General features: G+C 49.1%; 1 protein-coding gene across 1 annotated transcript; it reads right to left on the bottom strand.

Annotated features, from left to right (window-relative positions):
• Positions 1-577: 577 nt before the first annotated feature.
• FANCF (FA complementation group F) lies at positions 578-8,569 on the bottom strand. The gene is made up of 3 exons (XM_038765212.1): positions 7,985-8,569; positions 7,553-7,837; positions 578-1,024 (listed from the first exon to the last, which is right to left on the bottom strand). Exons 1-3 carry the CDS (start codon positions 8,567-8,569, stop codon positions 872-874), a joined length of 1,023 nt encoding a protein of 340 aa, XP_038621140.1. The 3' UTR covers positions 578-871.
• Between the last annotated feature and the right edge of the window lie 14,178 nt (positions 8,570-22,747).

Raw genomic sequence — 22,747 nt, 5'->3', positions numbered from 1 at the left:
AATGAATTAGCACTCAGTACAGTGCTCTTCACACAGTAAGCGTTCAATAAATTTGCTTGAGTGACTGAATAGCACCCTCCCAAGTTCAAGAGTGCCCGTTGTTGGGCAGGAATTGTCTATTTGTTTCTGAATTGTACTTTTCCAGTGCTTAGTACAGAGTTCCGCACACGGAAAGCGCTCAGTAAATACGATCGAATGAATGAATGAATGAATGACCACTCAGCACAGTGCTCTTCCCACAGTAACCGTTCAATAAATTCGCTTGAGTGACTGAAAAGCACCCTCCCAAGTTCAAAAGCGCCCGTTGTTGGGTAGGAATTGTCTGTTTCTGAATTGTACTTTCCAAGTGCTTAGTACAGAGTTCTGCACACGGTAAGCGCTCAGCAAATACGATCGAATGAATGAATGAGTGAGTGAATTAAAGAGTACGGGCCTCGAAGTCAGAATACCTGAGTTCTAATCTCGTCTCTGCCAGTTGTTTGCTGTGGGACCTTGGACAAATCCTGCTCTGGGCCTCAGTTTCCTCCTTTGTAAAATGGACACCGAACAGTGAGCAGGGACTGTGTCCACCCTGACCGGCTCGTATCTGTCCCAGCGCTTAGAGCAGTGCTTGTCGAACAGCGAGCAGGGACTGTGTCCCTCCTGATCGGCTCGTATCTGTCACAGTGCTGGTCAAACAGTGCGTGTCAACTGACCCAACTGGTAAACGAGCACTGCTTTGGCTCGTTTGGGCCGCGGCCCCCACGGGACCGTGAAGGGACGCCCAAGGCGTGACGGGGGGGCTGGTCGGGGGCCTTTTTGGGACGGCTCCTTGGGGCCGGGGTGGCCCAGAGATGACGCGGTGACCGAAAGCGTGTCGGCAGGCTGGGTTTTATGACTCTGGATAGAGGGCCGGGAGCGTCGTCCGGGGCCGGAACTCCGGGGGTGCCGTCCACGAGGAGTCGGGAGCGCCGGCTCCTTGGGCTTCGTGCCCGGGGACGGTGATGTCCAGCAGCAGGTCGGTCCACACGCTGATCCCGGGCACCTGTATGTATGTATACATTCACTCATTCAGTCGCATTTATTGAGCGCTTCCTGGGTGCGGAGCGCTGTGCTAAGCGCTTGGGAAGGACAAGCTGGCAACATCTAGAGACGGTCCCTACCCAACGGCGGGCTCGCAGTCTAGGAGGGGGAGGTATGTTTGTGCGCATTTATTACTCTATTTTACTTGTACATATTTACTACTCAATTCATTTTATTAATGAGATGCATTAGTCTATTTATTTTATTTTGTTAGTATGTTTGGTTTTGTTCTCTGTCTCCCCCTTTTAGACTGTGAGCCCACTGTTGGGTAGGGACTGTCTCTATATGTTGCCAATCTGTACTTCCCAAGCGCTCTGCACATAGTAAGCGCTCAATAAATATGATTGATGATGATGATGATTAGTTATCATTCTATTTATTCTAACGGTTTTGACACCCATCTACGTGCTTTGTTTTGTTGTCTGTCTCCCCCTTCTAGACTGTGAGCCCGCCGCTGGGTAGGGACCGTCTCTGTACGTTGCCGACTTGTACTTCCCATGCGCTTAGCACAGTGCTCTGCACGCAGTATTCATTCCTTCATTCATTCATATTTACTGAGCTTGTAGTTGTACTTCCCAAGCACTTAATCCAGTGCTCTGCACACAGTAAGCTCAGTAAATACGAATGAATGAAGGAATGAATACTGTGTGCAGAGCACTGTGCTAAGCGCTTGGGAAGTAGAAGTTGGCAACATAGAGAGACGGTCCCTACCCAAAAGCGGGCTCACAGTCTAGAAGGGGGAGGTATGTTTGTACATATTTATTATTCTATTTATTTATTTATTTATTTTACTTGCACATATTTATTCTATTTTGTTAATATGCCTTGTTTAGTTGCCTGTCTCCCCCTTCTAGACTGTGAGCCCACTGTTGGGTAGGGACCGTCTCTCTACGTTGCCAACTTGTACTTCCCAAGGGCTTAGTCCAGTGCTCTGCACGCAGTATTCATTCCTTCATTCATTCGTATTTATTGAGCGCTTACTGTGTGCAGAGCACTGGACTAAGCGCTTGGGAAGTACAAGTTGGCAACGTATAGAGACAGTCCCTACCCAACGGCGGGCTCACAGTCTAGAAGGGGGAGGTATGTTTGTACATATTTATTACTCTATTTATTTATTTTACTTGTACATATTCATTCTATTTTGTTAATATGTCTTGTTTTGTTGTTTGTCTCCCCCTTCTAGACTGTGAGCCCGCTGTTGAGTAGGGACCGTCTCTCTATGTTGCCAACTTGTACTTCCTGAGCGCTTAGTCCAGTGCTCTGCATACAGCATTCATTCATTCAATCGTCTTTATTGAGCGCTTACTGTGTGCAGAGCCCAGGACTAAGCGCTCGGGAAGTACAAGTTGGCAACGTATAGAGACGGTCCCTACCCAACAGCTGGCTCACAGTCTAGAAGCGGGAGACAGACAACAAAACAAAACGTATTAACAAAATAAAATGAATGGAATAAATATGTACAAATAAAATAAATAAATATGGTAATAAGTACATACAAACATATATACTTTAATTCATTCATTCAAACGTATTTATTGAGAGCTTACTGTGTGCAGAGCACTGGACTAAGCGCTTGGGAAGTCCAAGTTGGCAACATATTGAGCCGGTCCCTACCCAACAGCGGGCTCACAGTCTAGAAGGGGGAGACAGACAACAAAACCAAACGTATTAACAAAATAAAATAAATAGAATAGATATGTACAAGTAAAATAAATAAATAGAGTAATAAATCCGTACAAACATACATACATATATACAGGCGCTGTGGGGAAGGGAAGGAGGTAAGGCGGGGGGGATGGAGAGGGGGAGGAGGGGGAGAGGAAGGAGGGGGCTCAGTCTGGGAAGGCCTCCTGGAGGAGGTGAGCTCTCAGTAGGGCCTTGAAGGGAGGAAGAGAGCTAGCTTGGCGGATGGGCAGAGGGAGGGCATTCCAGGCCCGGGGGAGGATGTGGGCCGGGGGTCGACGGCGGGACGGGTGAGAACGAGGCACGGTGAGGAGGTTAGCGGCAGAGGAGCAGAAGGTGCGGGCTGGGCTGGAGAAGGAGAGAAGGGAGGTGAGGTAGGAGGGGGCTAGGGGATGGACAGCCTTGAAGCCCAGGGTGAGGAGTTTCTGCCTGATGCGTAGGTGGAATGGCAGCCACTGGAGATTTTTGAGGACGGGAGTAACATGCCCAGAGCGTTTCTGGACAAAGACGATCCAGGCAGCGGCGTGAAGTATGGATCGAAGTGCGGAGAGACAGGAGGATGGGAGATCGGAGAGGAGGCCGATACAGTAGTCCAGACGGGATAGGATGAAAGCTCGAACGAGCAGGGTAACGGTTTGGATGGAGAAGAAAGGGTGGATCTTGGCGATGTTGCGGAGGTGAGACCGGCAGGTTTCGGTGACGGCTCGGATGTGAGGGGTGAAAGAGAGAGCGGAGTCGAGGATGACACCAAGGTCGCGGGCCTGTGAGACGGGACGGATGGTAGTGCCGTCAACGGCAATGGGAAAGTTGGGGAGAGGGCAGGGTTTGGGAGGGAAGACAAGGAGTTCAGTCTTGGACATGTTGAGTTTTAGGTGGGGGGCAGACATCCAGGTGGAGATGTCCCGAAGGCAGGAGGAGATGCGAGCCTGGAGAGAGGGGGAGAGAGCAGGGGCAGAGATGGAGATCTGGGTGTCATCAGTGTAGAGATGATAGTTGAAGCCATGGGAGCGAATGAGGTCACCAAGGGAGTGCGTGTAGATCGAGAACAGAAGGGGACCGAGAACCGAACCCTGAGGAACCCCCACAGTAAGGGGATGGGAGGGGGAGGAGGAGCCTGCAAAAGAGACTGAGAATGAGCGACCGGAGAGATAAGAAGAGAACCAGGAGAGGAAGGAGTCTGTGAAGCCAAGGTCAGATAGCGTGTTGAGGAGAAGGGGGTGGTCCACGGCGTCCAAGGCAGCCGAGAGGTCAAGGAGGATTGGGATAGAGTAGGAGCCGTCAGATTCAGGAGGCAGGAGGTCACCGGTGAACTTTGAGAGGGCAGTTTCTGTGGAACGTAGGGGATGGAAGCCAGACTGGAGGCGGTCAAGAAGACAGTTGGCGTTGAGGAATTCGAGGCAGCGCATGCAGATGACTCGTTCGAGGAGTTTGGAAAGGAATGGTAGGAGGGAGATGGGGCGATAACTAGAAGGTGAGGTGGGGTCAGGAGAGGGTTTTTTTTTAGGATGGGAGAGACGTGGGCATGTTTGAAGGCACAGGGGAAGGAACCGGTGGAGAGTGAGCGGTCGAAGATGGAAGCTAAGGAGGGGAGGAGGGATGGAGCGAGAGACTTCACGAGATGAGAGGGAATGGGGTCGGAAGCACGGGTGGCGGGAGTAGTACTTGAGGGGGGAGGAGAGCACCTCTGAGGACACTGCCGGAAAGGATGGGAGAGTAGTGGAGAGCGTTGAGAGCCGGGGGGGAGTGACTTTGGGGAGGTCAGACCTGATGGATTGAATTTTATTAATGAAGTAGGAGGCTGGATCGCTGGGGGTGAGGGAAGGTGGAGGGGGAGGAACCGGGGGCCTGAGAAGGGAGTTGAATTTACGGAAGAGCTGAAGGGATTGACGGGCATGGGTGTTGATAAGGGAGGAGAAATAGTTTTGTCTGGTGGAGGACATGGCAGAGTTAAGGCAGGAAAGGATAAACTTGAAGCGAACGAGGTTGGTACGGTGTTTAGACTTTTGCCAGGAGCATTCGGCAGCTCGAGCACAAGAGCGAAGGAGGCGGACAGTGACAGTGTTCCAGGGCTGGGGGTTAGTGGCACAAGAGTGGCGAAGGGAAAGGGCAGCGAGCAAGTCTAGCTGAGTTGAGAGCAATAATCTGATCATCAAGATTGGGTAGAGAGGAAAGGGAGGCGAGGTGGGGTGTGAGGCGCTCAGAAAGATGGATGGGGTCAAGAGAGCGGAGATCTCTGTGAGGGAGTAAGATGGATTTACAGGGGAGAGGAGTGTGAGTGAGGAGGCAGGTGAGAATGTGGGGAGGGGAAGGAGGTAAGGTGGGGGTGTTGGGGAGGTTATTGGGTAAGTGCTCCCTAAATAAGACCGAAGGAAAGAATGTGGAGGGGGGACGGAGGTAAAATGGGGCTGCTGGGGAGGCTATTACGTAAGTGCTCCCTAAATGGGATCGAATGAGCGATTGCGGGGAGGGGAAGGAGGTAAGGCGGGGGAGGCTATTGGGTAAGCGCTCCCTAAATGGGACTGAATGAGTGAATGTGGGGAGGGAAAGGAGGTAAGGCGGGGGGGATGGGGAGGCTACTGGGTAGCTGCTCCCTAAATCGGATCGAATGAGTGAATGTGGGAGGGGGAAGGGGAGGCTACTGGGTAAGTGCTCCCTAAATGGGATCGAATGAGCGAATGTGGGGAAGGGAAGGAGGTAAGGTGGGGCGGATGGGGAGGCTATTGGGTAAGTGCTCCCTAACTGGGATTGAAGGAGCGAATGTGGGGAGGGGAAGGAGGTAAGGCGGGGGAGGCTATTGGGTAAGTGCTCCCTAAATGGGATCGAATGAGCGAATGCGGGGAGGGGAAGGAGGTAAGGCGGGGGAGGCTATTGGGTAAGCGCTCCCTAAGTGGGATCGAATGAGCGAATGTGGGGAGGGGAAGGAGGTAAGGCGGGGGAGGCTACTGGGTAAGCGCTCCCTAAATGGAATCGAATGAGCGAATGTGGGGAAGGGAAGGAGGTAAAGGGGTGGGGGGGGGTGATAGGGAGGCTATTGGGTAAGCGCTCCCTAAACAGGATCGAATGAGTGAATGGGGGGAAGGGTAGGAGGTAAGGCGGGGTGGGGGGGGTGGGTTATTGGGTAAGTGCTCCCTAAATGGGATTGAAGGAATGAATGTGGGGAGGGGAAGGAGGTAAGGCGGGGGGGGGGGGGGGGGGGGGGGATGGGGAGGCTATTGGGTAAGTGCTCCCTAAATGGGACTGAAGGAATGAATGTGGGGAGGGGAGGGAGGTAAGGTGGGAGGGGCGGGATGGGGACGCTATTGGGTAAGCGCTCCCTAAATAGGATCCAATGAGCGAATGTGGGGAAGGGAAGGAGGTAAGGGGGGGGGGGGGGATGAGGGGGCTATTGGGTAAGTGCTCCCTAAATGGGATTGAAGGAATGAATGTGGGGAGGGGAAGGAGGTAAGGGGGGGGGGGATGGGGAGGCTATTGGGTAAGCACTCCCTAACTGGGATGGAATGAGCGAATGTGGGGAAGGGAAGGAGGTAAGGTGGGGCGGATGGGGAGGCTATTGGGTAAGTGCTCCCTAACTGGGATTGAAGGAATGAATGTGGGGCGGGGAAGGGGGGCATGGGGAGGCTATTGGGTAAGTGCTCCCTAAATGGGATCGAATGAGCGAATGCGGGGAGGGGAAGGAGGTAAGGCGGGGGAGGCTATTGGGTAAGCGCTCCCTAAGTGGGATCGAATGAGCGAATGTGGGGAGGGGAAGGAGGTAAGGCGGGGGAGGCTACTGGGTAAGCGCTCCCTAAATGGAATCGAATGAGCGAATGTGGGGAAGGGAAGGAGGTAAAGGGGTGGGGGGGGTGATAGGGAGGCTATTGGGTAAGCGCTCCCTAAACAGGATCGAATGAGCAAATGGGGGGAAGGGTAGGAGGTAAGGCGGGGTGGGGGGGGGTGGGTTATTGGGTAAGTGCTCCCTAAATGGGATTGAAGGAATGAATGTGGGGAGGGGAAGGAGGTAAGGCGGGGGGGATGGGGAGGCTATTGGGTAAGTGCTCCCTAAATGGGACTGAAGGAATGAATGTGGGGAGGGGAGGGGGGGATGGGGAGGCTACTGGGTAAGCGCTCCCTAAATAGGGTAGAATGAGCAAATGTGGGGAAGGGAAGGAGGTAAGGTGGGGGGGCGGGGGGGGGATGAGGGGGCTATTGGGGAAGTGCTCCCTAAATGGGATTGAAGGAATGAATGTGGGGAGGGGAAGGAGGTGGGGGGGGGGGAGGCTACTGGGTAAGTGCTCCCTAAGTGGGATCGAATGAGCGAATGTGGGGAAGGGAAGGAGATAAAAAGGGGTGGGGGTGATAGGGAGGCTATTGGGTAAGCGCTCCCTAAATAGGGTCGAATGAGCGAATGTGGGGAAGGGAAGGAGGTAAGGCGGGGGGGGGGATGAGGGGGCTATTGGGGAAGTGCTCCCTAAACGGGATTGAAGGAATGAATGTGGGGAGGGGAGGGAGGTAAGGCGGGAGGGGGTGGGGGGGTGGGGAGGCTATTGGGTAAGCGCTCCCTAAATAGGGTCGAATGAGCGAATGTGGGGAAGGGAAGGAGGTAAGGCGTGGGGGGGGGGGGGATGAGGGGGCTATTGGGTAAGTGCTCCCTAAATGGGATTGAAGGAATGAATGTGGGGAGGGGAAGGAGGTAAGGGGGGGGGGAGGCTATCGGGTAAGCGCTCCCTAAGTGGGATCGAATGAGCGAACGTGCGGAGGGGATGGGGGGTCCGGGCTGGGGAGGCTACTGGGTAAGCGGCCCGTGAAGGGGCCGGGCTTTAGGACCGACCTGGAAGTCCCCGTCCCGGGCCCTGTTGGTTCGGAGGAGGTCCCGGACGTGTCCCCCCAGGGGTCCCGGGGCCCGGGCCAGGCAGCGCAGGCGGTCCCGCAGGGCGGCCCAGCCCAGGGGGGCGTCGCCCACCCAGCGGCCCTCCGCAGGCTGGAACCGCAGGCGGGAGGCCCAGCCGGCCAGCAGCGCCGACACCGCCCGGCCCAGGGCCGGGGACCGGTCGCCTAGCAACCGCAGCGACCGCGGGGCCAGCAGCCCGCACAGCAACGCCAGGGCGGCCGGGTGCTCCAGCAGCCACCGCAGCAGCGGCGACGGGCCGGAGGGGCCGGGGGGGCCGGGGGGGCCGGAGGGGCCGGGGGGGCCGGAGGGGCCGGGGGGGCCGGAGGGGCCGGGGGGGCCGGGCCCGGGCCGCAGCAGGGCGGCGCCCGCCACCCGGCACAGGCGGGACGGGGGCAGCCGCTGCCACGCCACGGGGGCGGGCCCCGTCCCCTGCAGCTGCAGCTGCCGCAGCAGCACGTCCGCCTCCGCTTGCAGCATCGCTTCCTCCGCGCCGCCGGGCTGCAGCTGCAGGTGCAGCAGCAATGCGGCGGCGGCGGCCCCGCGGGCCACGTCGGCCTGCAAGCCCGGGTCGTGCGGCCGGGCCGGCGGCGGCGGCAGCAGGGCCGGCAGCAGCGGGGCCGAAGGCAGGGCCCGGTTGCTTAGCAACCGCAGCGCCAGCAGGCCCGGGCCGGCCCGCAGGCCTCCGCCGCCGCGACGGCGGCGGCGCAGGAAGCGCGCCCAGCGCAGCGCCCGCCGCACCCGCCGCCCGTCCCACCCCCCGGCCTCCCGACCCGCGGAGGCGGCCAGTACGTCGCGGAACCCCGACAGCTGTTGGGACGACGGCTCCATCACCGCCGGAAGCGGAAGCCGTCGCCACCGCCGCCATCTTGGCCGAGGGCGGCGGGACTTCCGGCCCCCCTGGCAACCGTTTCCAAGGAAACCGCGGCCTCCCCTCGCCCGTCCCGCCCGTCCGTCCATCGTAGTGATGGAGCGCCGGCTGCGTGCGGAGCGCTTGGGAATAATAATAATAATAATAATAAATAATAATAATAATAATAAAAGCATTTGTTAAGCGCTTACTATGTTCAGAGCGCTGTTCTAAGCGCTGGGAAGTCCAAGTTGGCAACACATAGAGACGGTCCCGACCCAACAGTGGGCCTACAGTCTAAAAGGGGGAGGCAGAGAACAAAATCAATCAATCAATCAATCAATCAATCGTATTGACTGAGCGCTTACTGCGTGCAGAACACTGGACTAAGCGCTTGGGAAGTACGAGTTGGCAACATCTAGAGACGGCCCCGACCCGACAGTGGGCTCACAGTCTAAAAGGGGGAGACGGAGAACAAAATCAATCAATCAATCAATCAATCAATCGTATTTATTGAGGGCTTACTGTGTACAGAGCGCTGGACTAAGCGCTTGGGAAGTCCAAGTTGGCAACACATAGAGACGGTCCCTACCCAACAGCGGGCTCACAGTCTAAAAGGGGGAGACGGAGAACAAAATCAATCAATCAATCAATCGTATTTATTGAGCGCTTCCTGTGTGCAGAACACTGGACTAAAAGGGGGAGACAGAGAACAAAATCAATCAGCTGTATTTATTGAGCGCTTACTGTGTGCAGAGCGCCGTACTAAGCGCTTGGGAAGTCCAAGTTGGCGACATCTAGAGACGGCCCCTACCCGACAGTGGGCTCACAGTCTAAAACGTGGAGACAGAGAACAAAATCAATCAATCAATTATATTTATTGAACGCTTACCGTGTGCAGAGCGCTGTTCTGAGCGCTGGGAAGTCCAAGTTGGCAACACACAGAGACGGGCCCGACACAACAGTGGGCCCACAGTCTAAAAGGGGGAGACAGAGAACAAAATCAATCAATCAATCAATCAATCAATCGTATTTATTGAGGGCTTACTGTGTACAGAGCGCTGGACTAAGCGCTTGGGAAGTACGAGTTGGCAACATCTAGAGACGGCCCCGACCCAACAGCGGGCTCACAGTCTAAAAGGGGGAGACGGAGAACAAAATCAATCAATCAATCAATCGTATTTATTGAGCGCTTCCTGTGTGCAGAACACTGGACTAAAAGGGGGAGACAGAGAACAAAATCAATCAGCTGTATTTATTGAGCGCTTACTGTGTGCAGAGCGCCGTACTAAGCGCTTGGGAAGTCCAAGTTGGCGACATCTAGAGACAGCCCCTACCCGACAGTGGGCTCACAGTCTAAAACGTGGAGACAGAGAACAAAATCAATCAATCAATTATATTTATTGAACGCTTACCGTGTGCAGAGCGCTGTTCTGAGCGCTGGGAAGTCCAAGTTGGCAACACACAGAGACGGGCCCGACACAACAGTGGGCCCACAGTCTAAAAGGGGGAGACGGAGAACAAAATCAATCAATCAATCAATCAATCAATCGTATTTATTGAGGGCTTACTGTGTACAGAGCGCTGGACTAAGCGCTTGGGAAGTCCAAGTTGGCAACACAAAGAGACGGTCCCTACCCAACAGCGGGCCCACAGTCTAGAAGGGGGAGACGGAGAACAAAATCAGTCAATCAATCAATCAATCAGTTGTATTTATTGAGCGCTTACTGTGTGCAGAGCGCCGTACTAAGCGCTTGGGATGTCCAAGTTGGCGACATCTAGAGACGGTCCCGACCCAACAGTGGGCCCACAATCTAAAAGGGGGAGATGGAGAACAAAATCAGTCAATCAATCAATCGATCAATCGTATTTATTGAGCGCTTCCTGTGTGCAGAACACTGGACTAAAAGGGGGAGACAGAGAACAAAATCAATCAGCTGTATTTATTGAGCGCTTACTGTGTGCAGAGCGCCGTACTAAGCGCTTGGGAAGTCCAAATTGGCGACATCTAGAGACGGTCCCTACCCAACAGTGGGCTCACAGTCTAAAAGGGGGAGACAGAGAACAAAATCAATCAATCAATTATATTTATTGAATGCTTACCGTGTGCAGAGTACTGTTCTAAGCACTTGGGAAGTCCAAGTTGGCAACATCTAGAGACGGCCCCTACCCGACAGTGGGCTCACAGTCTAAAAGGGGGAGACGGAGAACAAAATCAATCAATCAATCAATCATATTTATTGAGCGCTTACTGTGTGCAGAGCACTGGACTAAAAGGGGGAGACAGAGAACAAAATCAATCAATCGTATTTATTGAGCACTTACTGTGTGCAGAGCGCCGTACTAAGCTCTTGGGATGTCCAAGTTGGCAACATGTAGAGACAGTCCCTACCCAACAATGGGCTCACAGTCTAGAATCAATTAATCAATCAATCATATTTATTGAGCACTTACCGTGTGCAGAGCACTGGACTAAGCGCTTGGGAAGTACAAGTTGGCAACATGTGTAGTCGGACCCTACCAAACAGTGGGCTCACAGTCTAAAAGGGGGAGACAGAGAACAAAATCAATCAATCGATCATATTTATTGAGCACTTACTGTGTGCAGAGCGCCGTACTAAGCGCTTGGGAAGTCCAAGTTGGCAACATTCAGAGACGGCCCCTACCGAACAGTGGGCTCACAGTCTAAAAGGGGGAGACAGAGAACAAAATCAATCAATCAATCGTATTTATGGAGCGCTTACTGTGTGCAGAGCACTGGACTAAGCGCTTGGGAAGTCCAAGTTGGCGACATCTAGAGACGGTCCTGACCCAACAGTGGGCTCACAGTCTAGGAGGGGGAGACAGAGAACAAAATCAATCAATCAATTATATTTATTGAACGCTTACTGTGTGCAGAGCACTGGACTAAGCGCTGGGAAGTCCAAGTTGGCAACGTTTAGAGACGGGCCCTACCCGACAGTGGGCCCACAGTCTAAAAGGGGGGAGACAGAGAACAAAATCAGTCAATCAAATCGTATTTACTGAGCGCTTACCGTGTGCACAGCACTGGACTAAGCGCTTGGGAATAATAATAATAATAATGGCATTTGGAAAGCGCTTACTATGTGCAGGGCACTGTTCTAAGCGCTGGGAAGTCCAAGTTGGCAACGTTTGGAGACGGCCCCGACCCGACAGTGGGCCCACAGTCTAAAAGGGGGAGACGGAGAACAAAATCAATCAATTGTATTTATGGAGCACTTACTGTGTGCAGAGCGCCGTACTGAGCGCTTGGGAAGTCCAAGTTGGCGACAAATAGAGACGGTCCCTACCCAGCAATGGGCTCACAGTCTAGAATCAATTAATCAATCAATCGTATTTATTGAGCGCTTACTGTGTGCAGATCACCGTACTAAGCGCTGGGGAAGTCCAAGTTGGCAACATCTAGAGACGGCCCCTACCCAACAGCGGGCTCACAGTCTAAAAGGGGGAGACAGAGAACAAAATCAATCAATCAATCGTATTTATTGAGCGCTTACCGTGTGCAGAGCGCTGTACTAAGCGCTTGGGAAGTCCAAGTTGGCAACATCTAGAGACGGTCCCGACCCAACAGTGGACTCACAGTCTAAAAGGGGGAGACAGAGAATAATATCAATCAATCAATCAATCAATCGTATTTATGGAGCGCTTACTGTGTGCAGAACGCTATACTAAGCACTTGGGAAGTACAAGTTGGCAACATCTAGAGACGGTCCCTACCCAACAGTGGGCTCACAGTCTAAAAGGGGGAGACAGACAACAAAACAAAACATATTAACAAAATAAAATAAATAGAATAAATATGTAACAAGTAAAATAAATAGAGTAATAAATGTGCACAAACATACACATATACATATATGCATATATATAGGTGCTGTGGGGAGGGGAAGGCGGTAAGGCAGGGGGATGGGGAGGAAGGGGAGAGAAGGAGGGTGCTCAATATTGAGCATTTACTGTGTGCAGAGCACTGGATTAAGCGCTTCATTCGTTCATTCGTTCATTCATTCATTCATTCGTATTTATTGAGCGCTTACTGTGTGCAGAGCACTGGAATAAGTGCTTCATTCGTTCATTCGTTTGTTCATTCATTCATATTTATTGAGTGCTTATTGTGTGCAGAGCACTGGACTAACCGCTTTGCATTGTAATAATAATAAAAATTAATAATAATGATGGCATTTGCTAAGCGCTTACTATGAGCGAAGCGCTGTTCTAAGCACTGGGGGGGGGGGGGACACACGGTGATCAGGTTGTCCCACGCGGGGCTCACAGTCTTAATCCCCATTTTACGGATAAGGGGATTGAGGCTCAGAGACGCTAAGTGACTTGCCCAACGTCACACAGCAGACACGTGGCGGAGTCAGGATTAGAACCCATGACCTCTGACTCCCAAGCCCGGGCTCTTTCCACTGAGCCACGCTGCTTCGTTAAGGACTTACTATGTGTTAAGCGCTTACTATGTGTTAAGCGCTTACTATGTGCCAAGCGCGGTTTTGATGCTAATGATGCCTGTCTCCTCGTTTTGTTTTGCTGTCCGTCTCCCCCCTTCTAGACTGTGAGCCCATTGTCCGGCAGGGATTATCTGTATCTGTGGCCGGATTGTGCTTTCCAAGCGCTTAGTCCAGTGCTCTGAACACAGAAAGCGCTCTAATAATAATAATAATAATGGTATTTGTTAAGCGCTTACTATGTGCCAAGCACTGTTTTGATGCTAATGATGCCTGTGAGCCCACTGTTGGGTAGGGACTGTCTCTATATGTTGCCAATTTGTACTTCCCAAGCGCTTAGTACAGTGCTCTGCACATAGTAAGCGCTCAATAAATACGATTGATGATGATGATAATGTGTACTTGTCTCATTTTGCCGTCTATCTCCACCGTTCTAGACTGTGAGCCGTTATCGGGTAGGGACTGTCTCCATCTCTGGCTGAATTGTACTTTCCAAACGCTTAGTACAGTGCTCTGCACCTAGTAAGTGCTCAATAAATAATAATAATAATAATAATAGCATTTATTAAGCGCTTACTATGTGCAAAGCACTGTTCTAAGCGCTGGGGAGGTTACAAGGTGATCAGGTTGTCCCACGGGGGGCTCACAGTCTTCATCCCCATTTTACAGATGAGGTAGCTGAGGCCCAGAGAAGTTAAGTGACTTGCCCAAAGTCACACAGCTGGCAATTGGCGGAGCCGGGATTTGAACCCACGACCTCTGACTCCAAAGCCCGGGCTCTTTCCTACTGAGCCGCGCTGCTTCTCTAATATGATTGAATGAATGAATGTTCTAAGCGCTGGGGTAGATATAAGGTCATCAGGTTGTCCCATTTGGGGCTCACAGTCTTAATCTCCATAATAATAATAATAATAATAATAGTAATAAATAATGATAAGGATGATGATGGTACTTGTTAAGCGCTTACTATGTGCCAAGCACTGTTTTGATGCTAATGATGCCTGTCTACTTGTTTTGTTTTGCTGTCTGTCTCCCCCCTTCTAGGCTTTGAGCCCGTTGTCGGGTAGGGATTGTCTCTATCTGTGGCTGAATTGTACTTTGCAAGCTCTTGGTCCAATGTTCCGCACACACTAAGTGCTCAATAAATAATGATAACAATAATAATACTGGTATTTGTTAAGCACTTACTACGTTTCAAGCACTGGTCTCAGCGCCGCGGTAAATACAAGATCATCGGGTTGTCCCACGTGGGGCTCTCACAGTCTTCAGCCCCATTTTCCAGATGAGGTAACTGAGGCCCAGAGAAGTTAAGTGACTTGCCCAAAGTCACACAGCTGGCAATTGGCGGAGCTGGGATTTGAACCCATGACCTCTGACTCCAGAGTCTGGGCTCTTTCCTACTGAGCCAAGCTGCTTCTCTAATACGATTGAATGAATGAATGAATGTTCTAAGCGCTGGCATAGATATAAGGTCATCAGGTTGTCCCATTTGGGGCTCACGGTCTTAATCTCCATAATAACAATAATAAAAATAATAATAATAATAGTAATAAATAATGATAATGATGATGATGGTACTTGTTAAGCGCTATGTGCCAAGCACTGTTTTGATGCTTAATGATGCCTGTCTACTTGTTTTGTTTTGCTGTCTGTCTCCCCTCTTCTAGGCTGTGAGCCCGTTGTCGGGTAGGGATTGTCTCTATCTGTGGCTGAATTGTACTTTGCAAGCTCTTGGTCCAATGTTCCGCACACAGTAAGTGCTCAATAAATAATAATAACAATAATGATACTGGTATTTGTTAAGCACTTACTACGTTTCAAGCACTGGTCTCAGCGCCACGGTAAATACAAGATCATCGGGTTGTCCCACGTGGGGCTCTCACAGTCTTCAGCCCCATTTTCCAGATGAGGTAACTGAGGCCCAGAGAAGTTAAGTGACTTGCCCAAAGTCACACATCTGACAAGTGGCAGAGCTGGGATTTGAACCCACGACCTCTGACTCCAAAGTCCAGGCTCTTTCCTACTGAGCCACACTGCCTCTCAATAAATACGATTGAATGAATGAATGAATGAATGAATGAATGAATGAATAGATGTTCTAATCTCTGGGGTAGATACAGGGTCATCAGGTTGTCCCACGTGGGGCTCACGGTCTTAATCCCCATAATAATAATAATAATAATAACAACAATAATAATGGTTCTTGTTCAGTGCTTACTATGTGCCAAGCACTGTTCTGAGCGCTGAGGTAGATACAGAGTTATCAGGTTGTCCAACGTGGGGCTCACCGTCTTAATCCCCATTTTACAGATGCGGCAAGCAAGAATGAATTTGAAGTGGCCAAAGACAGTTTGGTGCCTGACTTTCCACAAAACCAGCTTGAGCACGGGAGCAGGAGAAGCTGGCTGTGGCTGTGGCCCGGGGTTGAACATTTGAACAGAGAAGCAGCGTGGCTCATTGGAAAAAGCACCGGCTTTGGAGTCAGAGGTCGTGGGTTCAAATCCCGGCTCTGCAACTTGTCAGCTTTGTGACTTTGGGCAAGTCACTTCACTTCTCTGGGCCTCAGTTCCCACATCTGTAAGATGGGGTTTAAGACTGAGAGCCCCACGTGGGACAACCTGATCAAGTCCACTGTTGGGTAGGGACTGTCTCTATATGTTGCCAACTTGTAATTCCCAAGCGCTTAGTACAGTGCTCTGCACACAGTAAGCACTCAATAAATACGATTGATTGATTGTAACCACCTCAGTGCTTAGAACAGTGCTTTGCACATAGTAAGCGCTTGCTTAATAAATGCCATTATCATTATTATTATTATTATTTGGTGGTGGTAGGTCAGAGAGGAGTCAGGGCTGAGGAAGGTGAGTTTGGCAGAGAGGATGTTGAGGGTGTGAATCCATCATCATCATCATCATCAATCGTATTTATTGAGCGCTTACTATGTGCAGAGCACTGTACTAAGCGCTTGGGAAGTACAAATTGGCAACATATAGAGACAGTCCCTACCCAACAGTGGGCTCACAGTCTAAAAGGGGGAGACAGAGAACAAAACCAAACATACCAACAAAATAAAATAAATAGAATAGATATGTACAAATAAAATAAATAAATAAATAAACAGAGTAAAAAAAATATGTACAAACATATATACATATATACAGGAGCTGTGGGGAATGATTTTTTTTTCTGATTTAATGGTTTTGGTTAAGCGCTTATTATGTGCCAGGCATCATACTAAGTGCTGGAGTAGACACAAGCTGACCAGGTTGGACGTAGTCCCTGTCCCACATGGGACTCACAGTCTTAATCCCCATTTTACAGATGAGGTAACTGAGGCACAGAGAAGTGACGTGCCTTTCCCAAGGTCACACAGCAGACAAGTGGCAGAGCAGGGATTAGAGCCTTCCGAGGCCCAGGCCCGTGCTCTTTCCACTGGGCCACGCTGGGTTGGGATCGATGGAGGAGGGTCTGGACACCGAAGCCCTTTACTGTCAGAGGGGACCGTTTTGCAGGAAGGGTGGGTTTGGGAGAGGAGGTGGGTTCAATAGTGTACTTTCCAAGTGCTCTGCACACAGTTAGCGCTCAATAAATACGATTGAATGAATGAATGAATTATCACCAGGGAGTGGAATTTCAGAGTAGGTGAGCTTAGAAATGCTGCAGTGACTAGGGATGATGATATCCAGAATATGTCCAAGTGGGTGTACGGGTGAAGTAGAGGGGAGCCGGGGGGTCTGTAGAGAGGAGGAGTAAGAGGAAATGAGTGGCTGAGGGGTCATCAGGATCATCCATAAGTGGATGCTGAAGTCCCTTATCAGGAGAAGGACAAAAAGAAGGCAAGTGAGACATCAAATCACTCAGAAATATGGAGATAGGACCATAGGACAGTGCAGAAGGTGACTGAAACTAGAAATTGTGGTGGGTGGTCAAAGCGGATGACGTCGATTCAGAAGAAGAGAAGGTCGGGAAAGTATGGGATGAGTGTTGTGAATATATCATTGGGAAGCGAGGAATCAACTATCTCCTTGCTCCTCCCTGCTTTCCCCGTGAGTTGAGAACTAGTGTCATCATCATCATCAATCGCATTTATTGAGCGCTTACTGTGTGCAGAGCACTGTACTAAGCGCTTGGGAAGTACAAGTTGGCAACATATAGAGACAGTCCCTACCCAACAGTGGGCTCATCAGGTGAGATCCAGGCAAAGAGAAGCAGTAATCGGGTGAAAAAGAGGTCAAGGATGAGAAGGAGTTCCGCAAGCCGCTTCCTGTTGGAGAAATGCTACTGGGGACTGGGGATGGGATAATAATAATAATGATGATGATGGCGTTTATTAAGCGCTTACTGTGTGCAAAGCACTGTTCTAAGTGCTGGGGAGGATACCGGGTGATCAGGTTGTCCCAAATGGGGCTCACAGTCTTAATCCCCATTTTACAGACGAGGTAACTGAGGCCCAGAGAAGTTACGTGACTTGCCCAAGGTCACACAGCAGACAAGTGTGAACCCATGACCCCTAGTCCAAAGCCCACGGTCTTTCCACTGAGCCACGCTGCTTCTCTAATGATGGCACGAGAGAGGGAGGGATGGGTTGGATGGGAGTGAGCTGACAGGGTTCGTTGCCGGGACTGGGTTGTTTAGGTTGGCTGTGAGAGACATGAAGAGGGATTTAGTGAGCAGAAGAAGAGGTGAGGGAGGGCATGCTAAACTCTCGACTTTCAAGGAACTCATGCTGTATTCACTGATCTTGAATGAGGGCAGTATCTTGGAAGGACTTGTAACGTTCACAAAAAGAGAGATGGACTTTTAGAAATGATTGTGATATGGGTTATGGGCTTGCTATGTGCCAGACACTGTACTAAATCCTGGGGTAGAAATAATACAATCAGATGAGACACAGTCCCTGTCCCCCCTGGGACTTACAGTCTAAGGGAGAGAGAGAGAACAGGTATTTTATTCCCATTTAACGGCTAAGGAAACTAAGGCACCAGAAAGTTAAATGACTTGTCCAAGGTAGAAAGGTAGGCAAGTGGCAGAGCCGGAATTAAAACTCAGGGCTCCTGACTTCCAGCCCTATGCTTTATCCACTAGGCCACCCTGCCCACTGTACTGTAATTTCCTAGAGGGCCGGGATGTCACTACCAGTTCTATGTTCTCCCAAGCACCTAGTTCGGTCCCCTACACGTATTAATCAATCAGTCAATCAATCGTATTTATTGAATGCTTACTGTGTGCAGAGCACTGTACTAAGCGCTTGGGAAGTACAAGTTGGCAACATATAGAGACGGTCCCTACCAAACAGGGGGCTCACAGTCTAGAAGTGCTCAATACGTACGAGAAGCAGTGTGGCTCAGTGGAATGAGCATGGGCTTTGGAGTCAGAGGTCATGGGTTCAAATCCCGGCTCCGCTGTCAGCTGTGTGACTTTGGGCAAGTCACTTCACTTCCCTGGGCCTCAGTTACCTCATCTGTAAAATGGGGATTAAAACCGCGAGCCCCCGTGGGACAACCTGATCACTTTGTAACCTCCCCAGCGCTTAGAACAGTGCTTTGCACATAGTAAGGGCTTAATAAATACCATCATTATTATTATTATTATTATTATACAACTAATTAATTGCTTCTCCATCGATTGAATTAAGTTTGAGACTGAGGAAACCAAATGGTGAAGAGTAAGCCCCCTCTCACAAGCACTTTCCCTCAGATGGTCACATCTCCTTTCTGCAGATTGTATTTTAACTGTTTCTGTCTTTGAACGAAACCTCCAGTTTCTCCTATCCTGAATCCCGTGGAAAGTCCATCTATTATTTCCAATTTCGGACTTCTCCTGGTGTATTAGATAAGGTTAGATACCATTAGCTTCAAAGCACTCAATCACCTCACACCAACCTCCATAACCTCACCGATTTCCTACTACAGCCCAGCCTGCACACTTCGCTCCTCTCAAGCTTGTCACTCTTCCTCGATCTTGTCTGTCTTACCGCTGACCCTTGCCCGTGTCCTCCCCCTGGCCTAGAACTCCCAACCACTTCACACATGACGGACCACCACTCCCCCCACCTTCAAACCCTTATTAAAATCACATCTGTTCCGAGAAGAACAGTATGTCCCAGTGGAAAGAACACAGGTCTGGGTGTCAGAAGGATCAGGGTTCTAATTCCGACTTGGCCACTTGTCTGTGGTGTGATTTTGGTTAAGTCACTTCACTTTTCCGTACCTCAATTCCCTCATCTGTCAAATGGGGATTAAGACCATGAGCCCCATTTGGGACAAGTACTGGTAGCAACCCAATTTGCCCGTATCCACCCCCACACTTAGTGCAGTGCCTGGCACATAGTAAGCAGTGAACAAATATCACCATTATTGTTATTATTCCCCTATTCCCTCTTCATTTTGTGTCACCCAAGCATTTTGGATCTTTACCCTTCAAGCACTTATGTTCACCCCACTGTCAGACCCACAGCACTCATATACATATCCATAATTTATTTTAATATCTATCTCCCCCTCTGGACTGTAAGTAGGTTGTGGGCAGGTAATATGTTTACCAACTCTGTTATATTGTGGTCCCCTAAGTGCTTAGAACAGTGTTCTGCCCACAGTTAATGCTAAATAAATACTATCGATTAATTGAAAAGCATCCTCCAAATGATTCATCTGATATTTGGCAACCTTTCTCACTCAAAATAGTCCTGAATGTCACTATATTGACCTTGGCCTAATTTATTTTCATGCCATATACATTGCGTTGGGCATGTGTGTTTACGTACACACACACACACACACACACACACACACACATCTCTGTATTCAGAGCAGTAAATGAGAAAATCACACCGAGAGGGCATGTGTAGTGGGAAAATTAAAATAAAAATTATTTAAGCGTAATTATACTTCCATGAATTTAAAAGGATATCTTTTTCCCTTCAGGATATCCAATATTCTTAAATCATACAAGACCAGACTATAGGAGACAAAATTTACTCTCCTCTTTGAACTAAAGCCACTCAGATTTCATTTAAAACACATTATGAACCCCTACTGATGTCTTTATTGCTTTTTATCTTGATGCTATCAGTGCGTTTCTGCATAAGTACACACAAATGTGCCTAGAGAAAGGTTTTGTGCAATAATTTTCTCAATGTCTGTTGTTCCCATTTTCATGTCTCAAAACTTTTATGTGAATTCTTCCAAGCTTTCCTTTGCTGGATGACTGGGATTTCCAGCTATATAACCTGAAATGTCCTTGGAGAATTTGCAGGAAAAAAAAAAAGCCAAGGAAATGGAAACCTCAGAATATATACATACATTTTTCAGCTTCCCAAAAGCTTATTGTTTCCTATTTACAATGGAATTTCATTTTCCACATTACTATCCTCTTAAGGAGCAGCAAATACTGGAAAGTGCATCTAACTTCAATAGATGGGATTTGGATGTTGGCAGCTGTAATGTTGCAGAGTGTTTTTCCCATCGTTGCCAAAGTGAACAGGTTGTGAAAAGTCTAAAAAGTTGTTGAAATAAATACTAACCTGTGATATGAAAAACTTATGTGAACTCATTGAAGTTCTATCAAATAATGATTTTGTTGGTTGGCTAAATGATGATGGTAGGTACGTTTTTCTCTTTTGAAGTCAGAGGTATAATTAGTGGAATAGAGCCTGTGGGAAAGGGGAGAAGGGAGGCAGAAAAATTTTATAGAATACATGTTATTGAAGCTGTAGCAGCCAATAACCAAACCAGTATGAATTCTTTTTTTTTTTTTTTGTATTACATTTTTTTAATGGGATTTTTTTTAAGCCTGATTTTTAAGAGTTTGGGAAAACGTGCTTTGGGAAGTTAATGTCTCTTGTTTTTATTCATCCAAATGAGGGAAAGCAGGTTCTCATCCCAGCAAATTTTTGGCTGGGTATGTTTTCAATCTATGAAATGATTAACAAAGGATTAATCTGTGCTTTTATATTTTCTAGTAATCGGGAACCTCAATTTAACTTAACGGGATGACTGCATGTCTCTACAGCATGGTCTAGGCTCAATTTACTTTTTATTGCCTACGATCACTGCCAAAAATTTCCCCTTTATATTGCTCTAAACCATAAAGACTATAGTCCCCTAAATCCAGCACAAAGGTTTAGCAGTTTAAGCTCTTGAGATATTTGTACATTCTCATCTCTAGTTATTCAACTATTAAGTAACTTCACTCATCAAATAAAGTGTAAACAATGATACAGAGTTATCTGCCAGGGAGACAGGCATTGGTAAAGCTACCTAAAATTGCAAAAAAAGGAAACCACCTTTGGGAAAACTAGAGCCTGGTGGATGGAGAGACAAAGAATGTTTAGTTAGACATTTATTTTATGTGGGTATCTAAGGTGTCTCTTTAGGAAGGTAAACTAGAGGCCAGGACTGACTGCTTTAAACAAGATGATGTGACCATTACGTAGACTATGGCCTAAGGAAATATCTGTTAAAGTAAGTTGAATTGGAATGTTTGAAAATTTATTTACTATTGGCTATCTGCATTTAGAAAGTAGCTCAGATTCCTAAACCTTTGTATTTGTGACAAGGGTAAGAAACTTGGTCTCAAGTAATAAGAATAATAGTAATTGTGGTACTTGTTAAGCACTTACTATGTGCCAAGCACCGTTTGAAGCACTGAGGCATATACAAGTTAATCAGGTTGGATGCAGTCCTTGTCCCACATTGGGCTCATAATCTAAATCCCCATTTTACAGATAAGGTAACTGAAGCACATAAAAGTGAAGTGACTTCCCCAAAGTCACACAGCAGATCTGTGGCGGACCCAGGATTGGAACCCAGGTCCTTCTGACTCCCAAGCCCGTGCTCTATCCCCTAAACCATGCTGCTTTTCCTAGGCAAGAGAGTGAGCCCGAGAGGGGTTACATAAGTGTCCCAACCACAGAGCTGTGTGAACCCCAAGCTAAAATAGGAGATAAGCAGAGTCAGTAATCCTTTTGGAAATATTGTTCTTTTTCTGCCACACAAGACCGTCCTTTCCTTCCAAATCCCTGACCCCGGTCTCCAGAGTGCCCAGAGGAATGCTTGGGAGCCGCTGTGGGAGACAGCAGGGCAGAACTCCTGAATAGTGGAGGATGGGATGCACAGTGGAGGTAAGGGGGAAAACAGCTCTGCAAGTGAAAAGTGGGATGGGTGGGACTACAAATGGGAAATGGGATGGAATCACACGTATGGCATGTTGCAGCATGTGCATCGCTACTTCTCTGGGGTGAAGGAGGGTGCAGGGAGGATGAATTTGGAGTATGGGAAGGGACAGGGAACAAGGAAGAGTAATAATGGAGTGAGATGAGGGGAAAAGAGGTTGGAGAGGGAATTGACTTACCTGCAGCAATTGGATATAACGCTGGGAGCAGAGCTAGTTATTCTGGGGTACACCATCAAAAGGGGTATGTATATCCTAGAGCTGCTCATACTGTGTGGTGCTCTAAACTGTAAGCTTGTTATGGGCAGGGAGTGTGCCCGTTTATTCTTGTATGGTACTCTTCCAAGTGCTTAATACAGTGCTCTGCAACCAGTAAGCGCTCAATAAATACTAGTGAATGTATGAGTGAATACTCGGAAACTGAAGTACACATGGAACGATCAACTCTATCGTGTTCCTTTTTTATCATCTTCCCCTGAATCCATTATGCACCGATTCAGTTTCTATCTTCTAAACTCAAGTAATCTTATGAAACATTTAGCCCTCCACCCCATTCCACTTCCCACGTTTGAAATCTGTTTTCTATTTCACAAATGAACAAAAGACCATCTCTGCCGCAATCATGAGGAATGGCAGCATTTGACCTCT

Source organism: Tachyglossus aculeatus, chromosome 22 (genome assembly GCF_015852505.1).
Source record: "Tachyglossus aculeatus isolate mTacAcu1 chromosome 22, mTacAcu1.pri, whole genome shotgun sequence".
Classification (NCBI taxonomy): Eukaryota; Metazoa; Chordata; class Mammalia; order Monotremata; family Tachyglossidae; genus Tachyglossus; species Tachyglossus aculeatus.
This window is presented reverse-complemented; position numbering and strand designations above follow the sequence as displayed.

Bases quoted from the DNA above. Each gene is read 5' to 3' on its own strand.
- FANCF (XM_038765212.1), bottom strand. From the start codon at position 8,569: ATGGACGGACGGGCGGGACGGGCGAGGGGAGGCCGCGGTTTCCTTGGA. The intron at 7,838-7,984 runs GTGGCGGGCGCC...TGGCTGCTGGAG, and splicing joins CCCCGTCCCGCCTGTGCCGG to CACCCGGCCGCCCTGGCGTT. The intron at 1,025-7,552 runs GTCGGTCCTAAA...ACATACATACAG, and splicing joins CCCGGGACGGGGACTTCCAG to GTGCCCGGGATCAGCGTGTG.